We start from the raw sequence: 20,883 nt of genomic DNA, 5'->3' as shown, positions 1-20,883 counted from the left end.
ACTGATTCCACCAACCTGGCTAATTCATGCCTTTCATATAAATAATGCAACAGTTATCACCTACCAACAAAATAATGGAACCTTGTTATTGGACTTGTATAGCTGTAGGGACAGGAGCGGTTAATTAGCACATGGAGACACCCTCTTCTAGCTGGTTTTTGTAAATATATATATATATATAATAAATTTATAACTCATGAAACCCTAAACAATGGATTCCAATTAGGTTAATTGGCAAACTAAAGTCTCTTACTGTCGAATAAGTATCTTGAGTTAATCTGAATTTCGATTGCTTACACTTAAAATATAAATCTATTAGTGTTTTAGTCAAATGGTAAAAAACAATTATTATGAAATAAATGTCATAAATTTTCAAATCAGAGAGAGAGAGAGAGAGAGAGAGAGAGAGAGAGAGAGAGAGAGAGAGAGAGAGAGAGAGAGAGAGAGAGAGAGAGAGAGAGAGAGAGAGAAAAAAAAAAAAAAAAAAAAAACCTAATCAGTTACCTACCCTTTGGACTAAATAGTTTTCAAGATTGTACACAAATTTAAAGCAATCACCAAGCTAGTGGTATCTTCTGTAGCTTGGTGCTTCTTTAGGTAAGAGGGTAACATGGTGTAAAGGATATATGTATATATATATGTGTATCTACTTTTTTCTTTAAAAAAAAAAAAAAAACTGACTAGGTGTCAATCAACAGTTTTATGAATCTATTTGATTAAAGAAGCTCAAGATTTGGTGATCCAAGTCAACTGTTGGATGGATCTAGTAGTTTCTTTAGATAAACCAAGCATCATCTTCTGATGCTTATAACCACACACACAAAGAAAAAAAAGATAAAGAACCTATTGGTGTCTTGAATTAATCTGAATATCGATTGCTTATACTTAAAATAAAAATCTATTGGTGTCTTGATCAAATAGTAAAAAACAATTATTATAAAATAAATGTCATAAATTTTTTAAATCCTATATATATATATAGAGAGAATAATAATAAATAAAAAAAACCTAATCAGTTACCTAGCCTTTGGTCTAAATAGTTTTCAAGATTGTACACAAATTTAAAGCAATCACTAAGCTAGTGGTATCTTCTGTAGCTTGGTGCTTCTTTAGGTATAGAGGGTAACATGGTGTAAAGGATATATCTATATATATATATGTGTGTGTGTATATCTATTTTTTTCTTTAAAAAAAAAACTGACCAGGTGTCAATCAACAGTTTCATGAATCTATTTGATTAAAGAAGCTCAAGATTTGGTGATCCAAGTCAACTGTTGCATGGATCTAGTAGTTTCTTTAGATATGCCAAGCATCATCTTCTGATGCTTATAACCACACACACACAAAGGAAAAAGAAAAAAAAAGAACGAAAGGCACTTTTTATTAACATGCATGCACCTTGCCCTTGGCCGGTTGGACACTAACACTTATGGTGTTTTTGATTTTTAACTTCTATTACTGTTATTCTTTTGAGACTTTCGGTATTAGTAAAAAGGAAAAAAAAAAAAAAAAAAAGAAAAAAAAAGAAAAAGAAAAAAGAACAGCTAATTTGAGTTGAGCAGAGTTTATCAATATGCTAAAGCATGGTCCCTGTATAAATCATTTTTAATGTGAAAACTAATATAAACATTGAAGAGAGAGAGAGAGAGAGGCAATAGGTCAGTGTCAATAGCTGTAAGAAGCCAAAATCCACCATTAAATAGCCGGTTCTATGGCACAGTAGATGAAGAGGCTGAAGATAGAGTGGTGCATAAACATTTATGTAGATGGGGGAGAGGATTGTGACAGTGAGGGTGAGTCACGAGGCTTACCTCTCTAAACCATGCATGTCTCGTGCTTTCCTCTCTGTCAATCTCTAGATGTGCAATTGACTCTTCTGGGGTTTCTTTAAAAGCCCTTAATTATTCCAACAAATCAAGGCCAAACGCTATGGCTCTTCTAGGTTTTGGTTCATCCATGGATCTCACTTGTCTGGTACATGTTGGTTTGAGAGGTTGAAGCTGCCAGCATGATCTGGTAAGAACCTATAGTAATTACTCTTTGGTGAATCTTGCACCAAAAAATTTAGATATATATAGCAAAATAGGTTTGGAACCATCGATATCTTATATATCACCTGCTTTGATTAATGGTACCTTGATTTCACTCTATGAACATGCTATATATAGGTATATATATATATATATTTAGTTAGTTTTTTAAAGGGGTTTTCGAGTAAGCCAAGGGTTAGAAAAAATTGGAAAACAAATATGGTTCAGCTTCAGCTTTATAGATATGGTTCAATCAGGTCATCTTGCAGCTTCAATCACTCACTCCAACAATGAAAGAAATTTTTGTAAATATGTCTTCTTTGGGGATATATATATTCTAACGGCTCAGAATCTACAAATGCATTCCAGGTACTTAATTTTAACCTTTTTCTTAAGTGACTTTTCTGTGATTTAGAACTAGAAACTCATCCTAGTGATTATGCATTTCTATTTCTTATTTAAAGTTCATTATTTTGTTCTCCAATTAGGGGATATATATATATATATATCCAAATTTCATGCGCATACATACATACATGACATGAAGACATGCATGCACACATCTGCTTGTCCAAGTCAAAGTACTGCATGAGTTTTCAACTCAGCCGGTACCAGTGGTTGTCTATTGATTGATTTATTTATATATTTTAATGAAACTAATCATGTCTCTATAGATAACTGCAAAGTGTTGAAAATGAAAAGTAATCTCCTCTGATCTCTTGCTAGGCATGTCTGTCTGTGCACCTTGTTGTCCTGATTTTTTGTTGGTAATGTCTGGAATCACAAAGTAAACAAATTCCCAACACATGGCAGCAAGATCACCAATGAATCATAATTGTACTTTTGGCTCATCATGTGTTTTTATTTATTTATTTTTTTATGAATATTTTGGCTCATCATGTTGAACAAATTGGATGCCTGCCCTATTATCTGTTTATGGTCTCTCTATATCTAGCTAGTAGCTAGCTCATTCATCTGTGATCTGTGCCTTTTCATACATCTTTTCAGAAAGGTACGACTCATGGTTGTTTCCTTGTCATGTTCTATTACGTGTCCAGTTTGGTGTTCATGAGTCATGACCTAACTTTTTAAATGGCCTCTAACAAGACAACACAATATTCGTATTCATATTCATGCAACTGAGTCATCAATTTGGAGTTTTTTACTGTGCTTTAGTCAATAATATTGTATCTACCAGTGAAGTAATCGAGACTTTTTAATTATAATAAAAAAGAAAAAAGAAAAAAAGAAGACTTTTACATCTACAATATATATATATATATATATATATATATATATATTGTAATGTTATCTTGGTTTTCATTTGCACAATACATAGGTAATCGGTCGTTTTAAAATTCAGTACTTTCACTGAACATGCAAGAACCCCTTAAAATAGATGTTTTTTCATTGGAAGTTTCATTTCTCACGGTAGAATATAGATAAAATAAAGTGTTTCATTTGTGTTATTGAATGCCAATGTAATATTGAAGAGAGAATTTCACCATTATCATTACTTTAATTTCATTCTTCATTCTTCATTTTAAATCTTAAGTTTGTACTGCCCAGACAGAATGGGAAGTAGGAGTAATTAGTGGTAATGAAATCCATGCTATATAACTGATCAAAGGATATTTGTATATAATGATTTGAAAAGATTCAAAGAATATGAAGAATTTGCTCTAAATTAATATGGAAATTATTAGTAAAGATTTGATTGGATTGAAATTAGGATTTTTTTTTTTTTCTTTTTGATTGGGAGATAATATCTTGAGAAAAACCCAATTGAAAAGTTAATATAACATATAAAAACACCATTTAAACAAAAACCTTAAGCCTATATAGGTAGTAATTATTATTCAATGTAGGATTTCACCACATAACTAATTACAAAACTATTTCTCAAAAAAAAAAAAAAAAAACTAATCATAAAACTCACGCGTAAATATGTCACCAAATCTCTCCGGTTGGTCTTCCCCTTGAACAGACACCTTCTTCTTACAAATTCAAGTGTCATGCATCATCACCAATAAAGAGCACTTTACTCAACTATGAATGAAGCGAATATGAAAGTTTTCCTTGCACAACCATAGAAATCACCAACACACCCAATAAAACCTTCATTCAACCATGGTTGGAGTTGACATGATAGTTTTCCTAATTCTACTTCCACTAATGAACACTTGCCTAATTGAACCATTAGTTCTAATACCATTTGTTGGGGGAGATAATGCCTTAGGGAGACTCCAATTGAGAGATTAGTATAATATATAGGGATATCATTTTATCCAAAAGTCTAGGTCTATGGGTTTGGACCAAGTATGTTATATTAACCACTCATTTCTGTTATTATTTTCTAATACGGGGTTTCACCACATAACTAATCATATCATTCACACGTGAATATATTTTCCCTCTCTTTTTGATCTAATTGAAAATGTAATTGCATGCAACATTTTCCAAATTTAGTGGAAAAGAAATGATCACTTTTAACTACTTTAGATCTAGGAAAATTAAGGATATATATTCTTAATTTGTCTCCCTTGCTAACAATTCTGATTATGTTTATTCTCCTGAATGTATCACATAGGCATTTTCCATTCCAAAAGGATCCAAAGAAATAAGGCGGTTTTAGATTTTTATTATTAGAAAAGATCAAATATAACTAAGATACCATGTTAGAACATGCCACACATAACTTTGGTACTATGATAAGTACATAGGAAAATATGAATCTTGTATACAAGTAACCTAGACTAGTAGACTAGATCCTAGATTAACCAAGAGTTATAATATTTGTACTGCAAGTATAATTAGAATTATTTTTCTTGTACTCTAAGTAAGATTAGATATCATAAATTTAAATTAGTTCCAGAGGGAGCAGCTTCAGTAGTTCTATCTCTCTAACCCGAAGGAATTATACAAAATAACTGTGCCTTAATTAAGAGTGGGCCTTGATATCTCTAACACTTCATATCAAAAATTGGTCTTAGAACTTTTGTTCATCTTGTGTATTGTGGCCATAGATTGATCCTTTGCTGGAAATACAAGTTTGAGATGTGATGTCCACTACATGGAGTGTTTTAAGTTTTAACCCTTACAAAAAGAAACGATGTTTATTTAATAATATAAAGGTAATTACTGGTCAAGATTCTTGTAGCTCAATTAATTGGTATCTCTTGATGTTTTTAAACATCTAAGATTCAAATCTTCCCATCCTCTTGTAACTTTATTATCAAAAAAAAAAAAAAAAAGGTAATTGCTTTGACCTTTTAGTGCTTTTTTATAGTTAATTTCACAATGCTAATGAAGTACTTCTATCAATATTATAGTTGCATTATTTTGATTTCCATCATATGGTAATTAAATTTTTTTAATCGTTATTATCTTTTAAAAATTTTGAAACTAATATAGAAGCTGATTATATGAAGGGAAATTGGTTTAGTTTTGTATGAAAAGGTCTTTCCAAACCCAAATCTTCTAAGTATTTTACATACCCTGTTAAATTTTAGAAAGTTCATTCCAAAGTACATCTATTTACATTTGAAGAACACCAACTTGTCACAGACACACTCGTTTATCTTGGTATGAGTTAGGTCAAACAAGTTTTATTAGGTCAGGTTAACTTAAAATTGGATAATATAATTCAAGCATTAGTAATAATTCTTACACTAAACTAAATAATATTTTAAGAGAAAAAAAAAGAGGTTACTCTTACTTTTGTTGTAAAAACTCTAGGTTTTTTTTTTTTTTTTGGTACACAAAATTAATAATAAGAGTATTTAAGTTGTTTAACTTTATAACCGGGTCCAAATCCTAGCAAGCTTAAAATGTGAACCCAAAACTAATATACGAAGTCCAAATCCCTTTTTTTTTTTTTTTAAACCCTCTAATTATTATAGTTGACCCCAATAAAAAAAAAACCACTAAATTCGATACATTGTCATCCTTAACTAATCAAAGTTGAACACATAAAAAGTATGTATTTTTTGTTACATACATGACTTTATGTGGACGTTAATATAAGGATCGCTTGGACAGAGCTTTCTCTACATCAAAGCTATGCCCATCATTGGCAAATATTGTCCAAGTGTTTTTTCTAAAAATAATTTTATGGGCAAAGCTTTTTGATTATTCCACATGGATAACTGACAAAATATTTCCTTTCAATTAATTAATATGCCTGACTGGATAGCTGTAAACAAATCATTATTATGATTGCTACATTGTTTTTTGCCATCACCACACACATATGCTCTAGTAATCAGACATGATGAGGAAAGGTGATTAGAGCTAAAATTACTAGCTAGGGGGTGGTGACACAATACTATATATATATATATATATAATTAGCATGACCCTAACATTATATAATTCTAAAAATGCTATACATATATTAAAAATTATAGCATATTCAGTTCATCTAGAATGACATGATGATTGATGAGGTGACTTAATCCGCATGTCAAAATCAAAAGAACCATGCACGTACGGTACTAGCTAGAAGCTGTGTATAGTATTGCATGTGAATTAATTAATTGTGGAGCTAGCCTTTATATACATGAAATATGAAAGGTTAATTTGTAAAAATCATTTCCTACATACATATTGAAATTGTTGTTAAATTATAATTAGCATCGTAGCTTTTCCTCGGCAGAAGCATGGTATATATCACTTTTTACTACGAGGAACAACATTCAAATATTAAACCCCCCAAAGAAAAAGAGTGCATAACTTTAGGATCAATTCAATGGTTGCTGCAAATTGTGGAAAATCTTCCATATCTTAGTCATGTTGATGTTTGCTACTAAAACAAGACACATGAATTTGTCGCTTAAGAACTCTTATATTCTGAGGAGAAATAGAGAGAACCTTTTCTTCTTTTTTTCTCACATATATTTTACACACACACTTCTATATATCCAGTGGTTATATTACCTTATTTATAGAGTTTGACATGAGTAATTATTAGAAGTTATGGGAAGTTATCCAAAGGAAATTCACCAAGAGAAGAGAAACATCTCACGGATATGGACAAGGTACAATTAATTCTCTGTGTATTTATTTGTTATATGATTGTTTATTATAAAAAGATTTTCTTTAATTTTATTTCTCTTTTATGATGCAATACATTTAAAACATCATTTAAATTTCCAAAAGAGTTCTCAATACTTTTGACAGATGATTATTATTACTTTCCAAATTAATATAAAATGCTTATGCAGGCCTAAACTTTGTAAAGCTTGCAGGGATGGTTAATTTCCCAGATCTTTCAAATTACTTTATTAAATAAAGAGTTGGAGCGTTAAGTTCAGCCCATGATAGGAGAAGTTTTTTGAGATTATTTTATTCGTTTTGAAATCTACAATAGTGCACTAATTCTATTATTTTATTTATTCAAGTAGTTCATAACAATGTCGAGAACAAAGTTATAGGTGGAGCCCTTTAATGAGAAAAATAATTTTATTCTTTGGTAAACTACCACATTGAAATCCACAAAATGCAACATTTTTGTAGCCATTTATTACATGCAGTCTTATCCCTCACATAAATCAAAGTGAACAATGTCATTTAAAGCAAAAGTCATCAAATGATGATTGCACCCTTGTGAATCAAGTAAAGAGGGTCATTGTGGGTTCAATCTATCTTACTGATTTTAGAGTGATATGATCATCCCATAAAACTTGAGATCTTTTGCTTCATTTACCTGGACTAAAAAATGGTGTAATTATGATGAAAGTATAATTTGTTTCGGGTGTATGTTTTCCTTCCACTCATAATTGGTGGGACCCTCTAATTATAAGTGGAAGGAAATATACACGATATTTTCCTGTAATCATGAAAGGAATTTGGAGAGGAAATTGCCCGGAGAGTTCAATTTGAGTAAGGAGCCTCATTGGCCTAGCACAACGTATTAGGCCTTGCTGCAACCATCAGTCATTTGAAGGCATTCTGCTGAGCTTAGGGCCACTTGGCTGATCAAGACTCCGAGGATAGTTCTTTAGTCGGAACAATCGAGTATGGTCAAATTGCACCGCAAGACAAGTGAGGCCTTGATCGATCTATGGCAATATACATCAATGGAACCTCATAGGTTGTTATATGCTTCATAGTTAATTCAAAAGATTGCTAGTTAAATATGAAACAAATAATAAGAGAAAACACTAGAAAAATTACATATTTCTATTCATTTATATTATTTGTGATCCTCATTTTTTGTTAGTCAATGGCAGAAAGCAAGAGTATATACATCCTAGCATAAAAGATAGGAGATGCCCTTTGTGGCCATAACCTCATTTTAATTATATATGTAAAATTTGTTTTTCATGTTTTTATCTTATTAGTATATATTAAATGGACAAAACTTAGATATAGTAGCTTAGATGCTGTTTTTTAGGTTTATCTCTTAAGATTCAACTATGTAACTGCTTAACTAAAAAATATACTTTCATCCCATGAAAAAAAATCTACAAAGCAGAATTTTAAAAGAGAAACTTAAAGAATAACACTTGAGTACTGTATCTAAGTCTTGTTCATATTAAATTGGTAGCATTCCCTAAAAAAATATAGTTATAGCTTCTAACCAAATAGTTCAAACTTTTCCACCTTAGACCCCCAAACATTTTGTACATGGAGAGGTATCAATTAAACTATAAGGCTCTTGGTTACATATCTAAGATTAGTATTAAAAACTATAGATTTATTTATTCTAGTGTCAAATCCCCCTTGCCTGTTGTGACTATTGAATTTAAAAAAAAAAAAAAAAATCAACAACAACAACAAAAAAATAAGATGGAAAAAAAGAAAAAAAAGAAAAAGAAATATAATCAGAAAGAACACTCCCTAATATACTTAATTTGTTGATAAGTCCATTATTAGCTTGAAAATTCTGATTATGAGACCAGTTGTCAAATAATTGCCTCTTTCCCAGCAATATTGTATGACTGATCTAGTCAAATAGAAAGGGTTTATGGAATATGATTTCTTTTATGCTTAAAGCAACTAGTTATATGGGCTGTTGCAGATGAGAGGAGTGGTGTTTGAGAGTTGACCAACAATACATAAAGGCGGCAGAAAGCAAAGTCCACTCTCTGTAAAGCATAAAAAAAATTCCTTGTAATCTCCTTCTATATCCCTATAGGGACCCTGCAGGTGAAACCATCTGTCGTAGCTGTATGAAGTGACTATCTTAAATTCTTAATCCATTATCAAGATAGACAGCCTGTTTTGAAAGTGTTGTGTCATTGTTGAACTTGACTACTTTTTGCTCAGATCTATCCCAAATCTGAATCTCTTTACGGTTGTTGCTGTAGAAGTTACTTCCATCACTTTCAAACAGAAATGCTATCTTGCTTAATATGGATCCATCTGTACTTCTATCAGCTAAAAAATTGAGTTAAATTCCAAATCTCTAATTCAAAACCTGCATTGCCAGTTCAGTTGTTAAGAATATCTCTGGCCGGCTCAATGGTATAAGCTATTGATGCGGCCGCCTAAGGCCCCAAGTGAAAAAAAGGCCCCTAAATTTTAACTAATAGTATTAATTAAGCCAAAATATTAACCATTAAATAAAATAATATTTTCTTATCAAATGAAAAATAAATAAAAAAGAGAAAGAAATGTTATGTCCACAACATTTTTCACAATATTTTTATAAAAAATCTTAATAACAAATTGTTAAAGGTTGTTTTTGACAACAACAAAAAATAATTTTAGTGGTAGGTTCAACTAGAAAACAAGAAGCAACTTAACACCTAAGATTTGTCATAAAAAATATTCTAAATGTTGCATTTCTAAAAGAAAAAAGAACAGGAAGAAAGCAATTTATAAAAAAATTCACAACATTTTTCACAATAGTCAAGTTAGCAAACTTTTACTAGTTTTCAACTAGATTCACCACTGACATCATGCTTTTAATGACTACTATCAATCTGCCACATCAATAAATGTAAAAAGTTTTGTCAAATTTTTTTGTGTTTATAAACTATTTAAAAAAAAAAAAATTCTATGCAATTCATGTTGATTAATAGTAATTTTATATATAAAACAAGATAATCAATTTTCGCCTTAGGCCCCCAAATGCATCAAGCCGTCCTCTCTGTTGAAGAGTTCTGTAGTGAAACAAAGAATATTAGAGAAGTTTTTGACACCCCACATTTGTAAAAAGCAGCTCCTTGGCATGCCGAAGATGAAATAATAAAAATTAGGACAAAAAGTGATCATTTCAACAAAGAATCACTTATCCATGCCCATCTTGAACCCTCAACTTTACAGTGATTGTACACTTTTTTTTTTTTTTTTTTGGTAATCTGAAGAAAAATTACAAAAGCTAGACAAGCAAAAGAAACGGAAGGCACAGAGTGATTAACCATCACTCTAGTAATCTCTAAATTAAGCAAAAACATAACATCAGCAGGAGGTTCCACAAAAATGACAAACTCTTTAGTAAGATTAACCCCACGTTGTGCAAAAGCATCCGCACATTTGTTGGCTTCCCTATAGTAGTGTTGGATTTTAATCATAGGAATATGCTTCAGCCCTCCGTTGCAGTCTGCCGAAATGGTATCATTCGTTTGAAGGTTCATTTGCTTTTCTGAGAAGATCGACTACCAGCTTGACATCTAACTCAACTTCAACAGTTAGGAGATTTAGGGAAAGACAGATTAATTCCGTCGCTTGACGCCCATAGCTTAACTGCTACACTTGTTATAATCCCAATAGCTCTAGCATACCCTCTAATCCAAACTCCATTAGAATCTCTAATAAGCCCACCACCTCCAGCCTGACCAGGATTACCCAAGGAAGGCCATCTGAGTTTAGCTTCACCCAATTCAGGGGGGGGATGCAGCCATTTGATTTGAATGATAGAGCGGGTAGGAGAGAAGCGAGAGTTGACTCCTACGTAAACATATTATGCTGCTTTAGCCAGGACATCTGATTTCAAATCACCATGGGGACTAACCACATTGAAAACCACTTGGTTTCTTTGCAACCACAGGCTCCATATTCCTAAGGGGAAGATAATACTCCAGGCAATCTCAGAGGCTCCATAGCAGCTGGAGTTGCAGCAATTGAGTCTAAGCCAGTCCAACCAATTCGTCCCTCAACAAAGGTTTGGCATACTCAAGTGAGCATTGCCACAAGAAACATTTTACTTTTGGAAGAGGCTCAGTTTTCCACAAGGGAAAAAAAAAAAAAACCACCTTTTGAGACGTTCAATTAAAGGTTATAAGTTACAACATTCAAGGATTATTATAAGAGTTTGCTTCATTTAATAGTACAGTAGAAATACATATACACAATGCTTTACTTAAAAAAGAAAAAAAGAAAAAGAAGAAAAGAGAGACATCTATTTGGTGCTAAGTAACCAAGGTGACTCGCTAAAAATAACATTTTACATTCTTAACTGCCAGTATCTTCATACTCCCACTTCAGGAGGGCTTATGGTACAATGACTTAACCAAATGATATGAAAGAAAAATTAAACACAAGTACCACCTACACATTTCTCTACGTATGACCCACATATGTAACCTATAGTTGTAACCTAGACCAAAACATGCTAAAAAGAATGTATTTGATCTGAGAGGAAGCAGGAACCTGATATTTTTGTAGTAATTTGACACTTAAAGATACTTGCAATTTGAAATTTTAAGGCCTAGCAACATGAAGCCAAAATTGAGGAACAATTATGTCCCTCCAAGTAAGCCGAGTCAATTTTCTTGTCCTTGCTTCATTTGTTCTTCGATGTTAAATGTAGAATTGGAGTACTTTCTTCTCTTTGATTCCGGCTCACCTAACTGCAAAGAAACAAAAACCTCTTCATCAGAGCCATTCCTCAATGCTGAGAGACTTTTAGATTCTGCAAGTTTCTCTGGATTGCTTTGATGAACTGGAGATCTGGCAGCAAAACTTGGAATGAACTGGTGTTCTACATTTGGAGTTTTGTCAATCCCATTTTCTATATGAAACTCGGCGTGGATGAATGGTGGATTACGGCCCTGACAGGACTCGCCTTCAACTTGAACAACGTGCTGGACCTTCAAACCAAGTGGCTCAAAATTCTCTTCAAATTTATCTTTTAATGGCACCCTCTCAGCTGGAGATGACTCCCCAACTGTAGAATCATTTCCCGCTGCTGAAACATTCATCTGCTCTTGCACTGCAGCTATATTACCCAAAAAACAGTAGAGAAGGTATTGTGAGCCAGTGATAAACATGCCAAAGATATTTTGCTATGACCAACTTCCACCCTTTCTCCAGAGGAGTCACCCCACAAATTTCTGAATGCATGTCCTCAGCTTGCTTAAAACCAAACAATGAGACTCGACACTATTGTATCTTAAATTCTTCATCATCAAACCTAAAATGAGCATACTTAGGAAACTGTGAGAGCATGTCATCTATGTATATACCTATTAACAAGGGTTTCACAATTACATAAGAAATTTAAACCCATTGCTTGGTCCAGTATAAGCCAAGGGACATGCTCTTCAAAAATAACATGTGGAGGCTACTTTTCCACAGCAATCTCTTGGATGAAAGAAGTTGGAAAGACTTGTGCTAAAAATGATGTTAATCCAAATTCCAAACATTTAACTCCAACTGAAAGAATGGAAAAGTGAAAGTAACACACTTTTTTTTTTTTTTTTTTTTTTTTGGGTGTGTTTCTGGAAAATCTTGAACAAAGATAAAAAAAATTCCAAGAATAAACACAGACTAAATACTTTTGCAATATCACACCAAATCAGATGGTATGAAACTTTCAGCCTCTCTCTCTGAAGACTCCCTAATTCGCTCCCACTATAATTTTCTTTTCTCTATATTGTCTACATTTGTAATAATGTAAAGAATTTTGCATAACTGTGGGCATGAACACATGATATAGTCAAAGGCTAATAACATACTTGACGCCTTAATCCCCTAAACACCACACCCATTATAAATTGCCTCCAACCTTATCATTAAACGAAGTACCGTTGGGCAATAAACCCACTTCTACCCTTTCAATTCCTAGGACCAAATTAAAATTAAAGCCAAGTTTGACAGTTAAGTTTGAGTGTCAACAGCAATTTAAGTCCTTGAGGCAAAAAATGATATCTATATTACCATAATGTCTTGCTTTTTTGTGATATGACAAGAATGCAACTGCATACTATACAAAATGGGCCACAGAAGTAACCAATGGGAAAAATAATGTTGATTCAGAAGCACAAACCTTGAAGCCCTTCACTGGTTGTGATGAGATCAAGTTCAAGGAGGTCAAGAAGGCGTCCAAGATCAACTCCACTGGTCCAATTTTCTGGAGGTTGTCCAACTTTTAGTTTCAGCCGACCTCGATTAGCCGTCCCTCCCCAAATAATCCCGACAGGTCGTGGCTTCTCCCCATTCTGACCAGTTAGGAGAATGAGGCTTCCACTATCACCTTCAAGGTCAAAGGTCTGCTGATTCTCACCAACAACAAGAAAATCAGTGAAGAAACAAATCCCTTTCTCATCATTGTACTCTAGGGCATAGGCTGTTATGGTCCCAGTAGTCAACCCAGAACTTCTTCCAACTTTGACCACTTGCCTTCCAATGAGACTGTTAATGGGAGACTGCAAATCTATGCTGTTGACATCACCTATCTGACCCACACCTTTTACAGTTGTAGTCACGTTGTGCATGTTAAAATTTTCCGTAAAAGCAATGAAGGCACCATCAGCTCGTACAAATGTTTCTGCATGGGCACCAAATCGTAATGGGTATATGTGGGGGTCAGAACACAATGAGAAACCCATTATCACATATGTGAAGTTATACAGACAATTGTGAAATCATCAATAATATTGCTTTAGTAAGATATACAAATATATAAGGGATTGATCCAATGGGAAGACATCCAAACTAATCAACGATACTACCAGATTTAAACATAAGCTTCATAGTTTAAACCAGCACAAAGCCAAAAGATCCTCAAGAAAGAGGATTAAATACTAAATAGATTTCTGCAGGCAATGCTAAAATGAGCCTTCTCCCTCATATTGCAATACATAACAAAAAATATTCAATAAACTTACCCTAGTCTGTTTCAATAAATTTGTCAAAAAGTATTTCCTGCCTCAATAACTTTACACCCCTAAATAAGCATTTACAAGCACTGTCATTAAAAATCTACAATTTGGAAATTAGCAACAATCAACTAATCAAAAGGTTAGATGGGCACACAATGTTCAGACCAGTGTAAACAGGCACAACCTAGTTTGGTTTGGGCTGATTTACAGTGCACATGACTGATTTTTACAAAACAGCTTCACCTGTTGAGCTAGGAGTGCTTCAGTTCAAGGGTGCAGGGGAACAATGTGCATTTTGATTAAGACTAAGTTTAAGGTTGAGATTGTCATTTTGGTTGGATTTTGATCCAAAGAACAGCCTGGTCTACAGGTAATACCCATAATACAAAGCACATAAGATTAAGTTATAAATATTGCATGACAGTATCCCCATGGAACCCACTAAATGATCAGTCTTTAAAAAGATCCCAACTATTTTTTTAGACAGCAAGATAGCAACTTTCTGGACTTCACAGAAGCATGATTCTACAATATGATTCATAAATTCACAACAAGCTTATAAGTTTTTGCCAATAATCCAGGTAATTCATTAACGATAACTGCAATTTGGAACTACATTACCTGGATTTGTTCCAGCAAAGATGCCATACCAAAGATCATCTGTGATAAATGATGTTGCCCTCTCCACAGCACCAAGATATACCCCAGGTCCAAGGTTGGGTGGCAACGGATGAAACATTTTCTGATTTGGGTAGTCCAAATCAACTGCCACATGCCGATTTGTGAGAAAACCAACCTGTCTATTTCCTGTTCGGCTTTTTACAATAGCGCCCAAGGTTCCATATGTACCTTGGCTTGCCACCTATATAAGCAAAAAAGCAATTAGGTAATTTCATGAGCAGAAGTGAAGACACCAGCTACTAGTGTGTAAAAAATGTGTTAGAAAATTGAGATTCAGGAAATGAAAGATAGTAAACAACCTAACAAAAACATTGCAAATGTTTTTCACCATTTAAGAAATGCTGTTGAAAAAGTTTGGCCAAGCATAATGATTAATTAACAAGCTAATAAAATATGGTTGAATCCCCAAGACAAGGATAAGATGCTTTACAAATACTACGCAATACAGTTTACCAGCTAAAAGGAAACACATAACCGAAAATAAGCTGCCATCAATCCTATTTCATAAGAATCATAACCTTTGATGGACAGCTAAGTTCGTAAATGACTTGCTAGCATACACCATGAATACAAAGATAGCATTGAAAAACATGTCTCTCAACTTTCTTTCTCTTTTTTTCCTCATTTCTAAGATTACTTGTTCACCAAGAATTTGTCCTCCCTAGAAGTTGTCTCAGCATATTAGGGAAAATATATAATTCACGTCTTCTAAAATTCCCTAAAAACATATAAATGTTTTTCTAATCACACAGACAATCTGCACTAAACCATCAGCAGAGTTTATCTTGGCACAAACTATTGGCCGTGCAATTATTCACCAGGTAAGAAAGCCAAAAGCCAGACTGTATTCGATCAAATGCTGTTGCACCAAAGGCTACAATGACATAAAGCAATTCACAAAGAACCTTTTTGTGAGCCAACTTATCTAAGAAAAAAAATACTATACCAATATAAAGAGAAGAAAACAAATATGAAAAGCTAGCTGTTGAGATCTCCCCATCATTTCATGTGAGCAGTTGACATCATCCCACTCAAAGGTGGTCCCAAATCTGTCATCTAATTTTGATGATTACAAATGTGTATATATTGATACAAAACTAAGTACTTCACTTTTTCAGATTAGAACCAAAGGTGTCAAGATATTTAGCTTTAACCAATCACAGATGACAAAGAAGTTGAAATAAAACTTAGATTAGCGATCATTTCGCATTCATTAATCCCAGATCCAGAAATCAGGCCCCACACACACAAAATAGATGTCAGATCACAACGCTTACTGGTGGCTTACCAGATCTTTCTTGCAGCTTTTCAGAATCAACCATTACAAATGGTAGAAAAGAGTAGATATAGCTTTCTTCATGAGTCACAGATGGCCCACTTTTCATTGGTAAATTATAAAAAGTGATAAATAAGTTTCCTCCACTATCAAAGTGCTTTAAATTTTATTTTTTCTAAACAAACATTCATAGTTAAATTTTAAACAGATGTTTCATTGGAAAAAGGTGATACGCTATCTAAATGCTTTCAATATATACTTTCTTTATATAAAATTTCATGGTTAAAACGTCCTATTATTAATAGAGTTTTCACTGAAAAGACTATAGAGCCTACCATTGGTTATCACAACAAAGGTTGAAATGTAAAATTATAAGTATTATTACCAGTTCAATTAATATTGTCATGATTTACTGAAGAAATATTACAACGAGTGATAAACAATACTAGTGATAAGAGGTTTTGATCTATATATATATATATATATATATTTTTAGTAGATATTTTGATCAACATTATATAGATTTATAGAATAATTCTTAAAAACTCCTACTTCCATGCAGCAAAGATTGATCAATGCTCTGTCATGGTATATTCAAGAATTCTCCAAAACTGGGTAGAGTTGCTTCCATTATGTTCTGTGAACAAGTGATTTCCCTGAAATTTAACAAGCACATGAAATGGGAGTTTGGTTAAAGAGAAAAAAATTACCTGGGAGCCAGAACCAATGCATGGATCACTTCCTGTCAAGCCATCTATGAGCTCTGTATATAATTGTTCTTTGGGAGTTGGAGCAGGTGCACCAAAATAGGAGAATTCCACAACATCCACATCACACCATACACCTCCAGGCCCCTGCCCCAAAATTAAAAGGAACTTCAACTTCCCAAGTAAAAAATAAGAGATCGGTCAAGATCATAATAGATTTTAAATTTCAACAAATTTTTTTTTTCGATAAATTAAATTTCCTTAAATTTCAACACATTTAAATATTGGATATCCAGTTTCATTTTCAGAAAGCTGGGAATCTGTCAAAGGTCATACTTTTAACATTTTTCAACCCCTCAAGTATTTTTTATCTTTCAATCATGTCTACAGAATTTAATTAAAAAAAAATTGTTAGTTGGACCAGAATTGTAATTGATGTGGTAACCAATCTAATAAATTACCATGATAAATTACCGATTATCCCAAAAGCTTGAGCTATTAGAAAATGGTGAATTTAATCATTTAACCATGATTCTAACACAATCTAATACCTAGGATTAAAAAGATCATAAATAATCCTCAACAAACATATATTAAAATAGAAATGAGAAAATAAAAGGGGAGAGAGAGAGAGAGAGAGAGAGAGAGAGAGAGAGAGAGAGAGAGAATTAACATGGTTTAGCCTAACAGCTACATCCATAACCCCAAACAACTGCATCGTTATAATTTTGAATTATATGTTACAATGATCAGATGTAGGGTTACATTGGAATACATTAGGCTTAGAATGGTAATTCTAAAACCACAGTAGCTTGTGGTATTACAAAACCACAATTGCCATCGTCTGCATATTTATGGTAATATTCTAATACCCTCCCCCCTCTCAAACCCAAGGTGGAAGCTTGAAGACTCATTGAGTTTGTAATGTAAGCTCGTGAATTAAAACATGACCATAAATGATTGGATAGAATATGGAGTAAATCAGGCATGACGTGAACTGGAATGTGCAAGATAGTAACGAATGACGACCATCAATGATAGATGGAGGCCAAAAGAAGACTACTGTGGTCGGAGGACAAGTGTAGTGGTGAGGAACACGAGTGAGTTGGCAGCCTTTGGGGAACTACACTAGAACATGGCTCTGATACCATGTTAAAATCATAAGATGAAAATAAAAAGATGAAGAGTGAGAGAGATAGACAGCGAAAGAAAGATAATTAATATGGCTCGGTCTAATGGCCTATGTCCACCCAAATGGATACATCTTTACCATTATGAATTATATGTTACCATGAATCCAATATAGAGTAGGTAAAGAATACATTATGTTTTGTATGGTTAACCCTAAAAGCATAGTAGTCTATGTGATTAAAAAAACATGGTCTACATATTTATGGTACTATATATTCTAATATTTATGATAATATATATTCTAATATGGGAAAGATTAAACATATCTTTGAAAGTGCATGGTGCTACTGGATTTCTATAGAAGAGCATAAAGGGGTGTAAGTTGGTCAACTGCATGGGAAGAATTTTAACAAAGGATAACCTTTGTAAGTGAGGAATAACAATAGTGGGTTGACTCTTTTTGTGTAAGGCTAGTAGTAATAATTTAGGTAATCACCTTTTACTCTACTATTTGGTGGCTAGAGAGTTGTGGTCATTTGTATTCTATCTCTTTGGAGTTAAATGGGTGAAGTCAAGATCGGTTGTGGATTTGCTTGCATGCTGAAATGGTAAACATGGTCATCATGTGAATAATATGATTTGGAATTCAATTGCACCATGTACTATGCAAATAATATGGAGGAAAAAGAACAGCCAGACTATCAAATGGGTTGAGTTTTAACCTAATTTCAATTAAATCTTTATTCTTGAGATCTTTGTATAACTGGGAGACTGTTTAAGGTAGTGCCTATCTATAATATCTATCAGAATTTATAAATCTTTTAAATTTTAGATTGTTATTTTTTATGATATGCACTTATATAGTTCACTTGTACTTGGGCATTCTCCTCATATTAAAAAAGTAATTATTATGTATCAAAAATAAATTCTCAGCAAATGTATAGTGAGATCATTACAAGACATGTGAAACCCAAGGCAAACCAGAAGTAACAAATTTCCCCACCTCAAGGGCAGCCGGTAGACACTGGATGTGGGTGAGCCATTTCCTGTGAACTTTACGGGCAACAAAGACAAGAATAGCTGGAATATCTGTGAGCATGCCCTTTCGAATTCGAAACCCAATTGCTGTACCAAGACTAAACCGACGCAAGATCTTGCTATGAAACGCCCTAATGGTCATCAGCTCAAGTAAGGTAGTAGCTTGCTGCCCTGTTGGCAACCGCCCCAGAGTTTCAGGCAGCACCCCCTTTTGAAGGTTTCCAAAGTAGTTTGCCCGATCCTCTGCCGCATCATTTAATCGACTTGAAGTAGGCCATGAGAAGTAGGCAGCATTGCTCTCAGAGTGCTGACCACCTGAGGCAAAAGGTTGAAGGGGTGATGGACATGACAAAGGAAAATTAGAATGATTGCAGTAATTCCTTTCCAAATCTAAAGCTGATTCCTCTGATTGTGTTGATCCTGAGTGATGAAATCTTACATCCAATCGGGTCCTGTCCATCTTTCAGCTCTCCTGCATAATATAGATTCGATGTCTCTTAGAAAAATCCAAATTCATAGTCATGGAACTCCAGAAAACTACAAGGCTCAAATTTAAAATTTAGGAATCAAGTCTATTAGAGGTTACTTTTGAACTCTCCACTTATACCAACAAATAGATTATATAGACATAGATAGGTAAGATTCATGATTATATCACACTAAATTAACAAAACATAGAACTCCATGAAACCACAAGGCTCAAATTTATAATTTAGGAATCGAAATCTATTAGAGTATACTTTTGAAAACTTCACATATAGCAACCAATAATAGCTTATAAATACAGCAAAAGAAACATGATTATGACACACTAAAGTAACAAAACATAAAGCAAACTACAACTACAGGTGAATTATAAAAATTCCATTTAATCAATATAGCCTAATAAAATTGGCAAAACAAATAAAAACTTAATCTTAATGTAAAATGTAAGAGTAAGTTAGACTATCAGAGGACCTACAAGTTCTTCCTTCCTACCAAAAAGAAACTTTTTGCTCTATTGCTCTCTAAGCTCTTCTCTCAGGGATAATACTAATACAAGTGGTGGAAGTCAAATAGTCAATATGTCAATTTTCCACAAACTTAAAGCAGGAGGCCAATAATATTTGAGCACGTACACCAAAGAAAAAAAAAAAAAAAGACCAAAATATTTAGCACCTCTAGTCCTCTACTGTCTTCAATGCTCTCAAATGAAAGACTATTTGTCAAACAGTAACTGACAAGTGAACCCGCAAGAAAAAAATGGCAATTTTTACAAACACTAATGCTAACCCGGATAGGCAAAAGTTCACCTTTTCATGCAGAAATAGAAAAGTGAAACAAAGGGACAAGTGAGGTGGCCATAAAGCTAAAGAGGGAGACAGTATTCAAAAGAGGAATGAAAACCCAGATGACCATTTCTTGAAATAGATAGTCGGCAAAATTAAAGGGTCCAAATCCAATACTGTGTATAATGAGTGAAGAGAGAGTAAACCCAGAAGCAAAAAAAAAAAAAAAAAAAATTGAAACTTGAAGGCTTTTAGCCACAAACCCAGATAGAATATATGAAAAAAAATTGAAACTTGAAGGCACTCAGATTGAACTCACCGATCAGCAATGGTGGAGCTGCGATGGAGGACTCAAAGCAAAAGCTCTTCAATATTTTCATACCCAATAGTACCAATTGCCCACCACACCCATCATCTATCAGATCAAGCTGGCAGTACACAACCACTAGTGATCACACTGCAAAGAGATTATTGCTATCGTGTACCTGCAAAGTGACAGAGTGTGAAGAGCTATTAAGTTATTAACTATATATGCAGTAGAAAGAGATGGTCTTTTTTTCTTTTTCTTTTTTAATCTTAGAAAGAGGTGGCCTTTATATTAGAGAGAGCGAGAGAAGCAAATAAAGGTTACAAAACTATCCACCAAAGTATCTGCTATTTTTATATAAAAATAAAAATACAACTATTGTAATAAAGGGT

The 20,883-nt window shown here is 33.4% G+C and overlaps 1 protein-coding gene and 1 long non-coding RNA gene across 5 annotated transcripts; one reads left to right on the top strand and one right to left on the bottom strand.

Annotated features, from left to right (window-relative positions):
• Nucleotides 1–1,363: 1,363 nt before the first annotated feature.
• Nucleotides 1,364–8,404, top strand: LOC136065375 (uncharacterized). Its single transcript, XR_010627007.1, has 2 exons — nt 1,364–7,069; nt 7,256–8,404. It is a non-coding gene; the product is annotated as an uncharacterized LOC136065375 (long non-coding RNA).
• Nucleotides 8,405–11,382: 2,978 nt separating this feature from the next.
• On the bottom strand, nt 11,383–20,883 carry LOC112035560 (protein NARROW LEAF 1). 4 transcript variants are annotated; one of them, XM_065768482.1, is made up of 7 exons: nt 20,504–20,883; nt 19,356–19,388; nt 18,882–19,231; nt 16,751–16,894; nt 14,705–14,945; nt 13,249–13,749; nt 11,383–12,198 (listed from the first exon to the last, which is right to left on the bottom strand). In XM_065768482.1, the coding sequence occupies exons 1-7, from the start codon at nt 20,562–20,564 to the stop codon at nt 11,744–11,746; spliced, it is 1,785 nt and encodes a 594-aa protein (XP_065624554.1). In that variant the 5' UTR covers nt 20,565–20,883; the 3' UTR covers nt 11,383–11,743. The 4 variants fall into 4 exon arrangements, with proteins under 4 accessions (XP_065624554.1, XP_023924151.1, XP_065624552.1 ...); XM_024068383.2 differs by having other exon boundaries at nt 18,882–19,388; nt 20,504–20,882; XM_065768480.1 differs by lacking the exon at nt 20,504–20,883 and adding an exon at nt 19,878–19,940 and having other exon boundaries at nt 18,882–19,388.

Source organism: Quercus suber, unplaced genomic scaffold (genome assembly GCF_002906115.3).
Source record: "Quercus suber isolate HL8 unplaced genomic scaffold, Cork oak 2.0 scaffold_947, whole genome shotgun sequence".
NCBI classification, from domain to species: Eukaryota; Viridiplantae; Streptophyta; class Magnoliopsida; order Fagales; family Fagaceae; genus Quercus; species Quercus suber.
The sequence above is the reverse complement of the archived record's forward strand: the minus strand, read 5'-3'. Positions and strand labels throughout refer to the sequence as shown.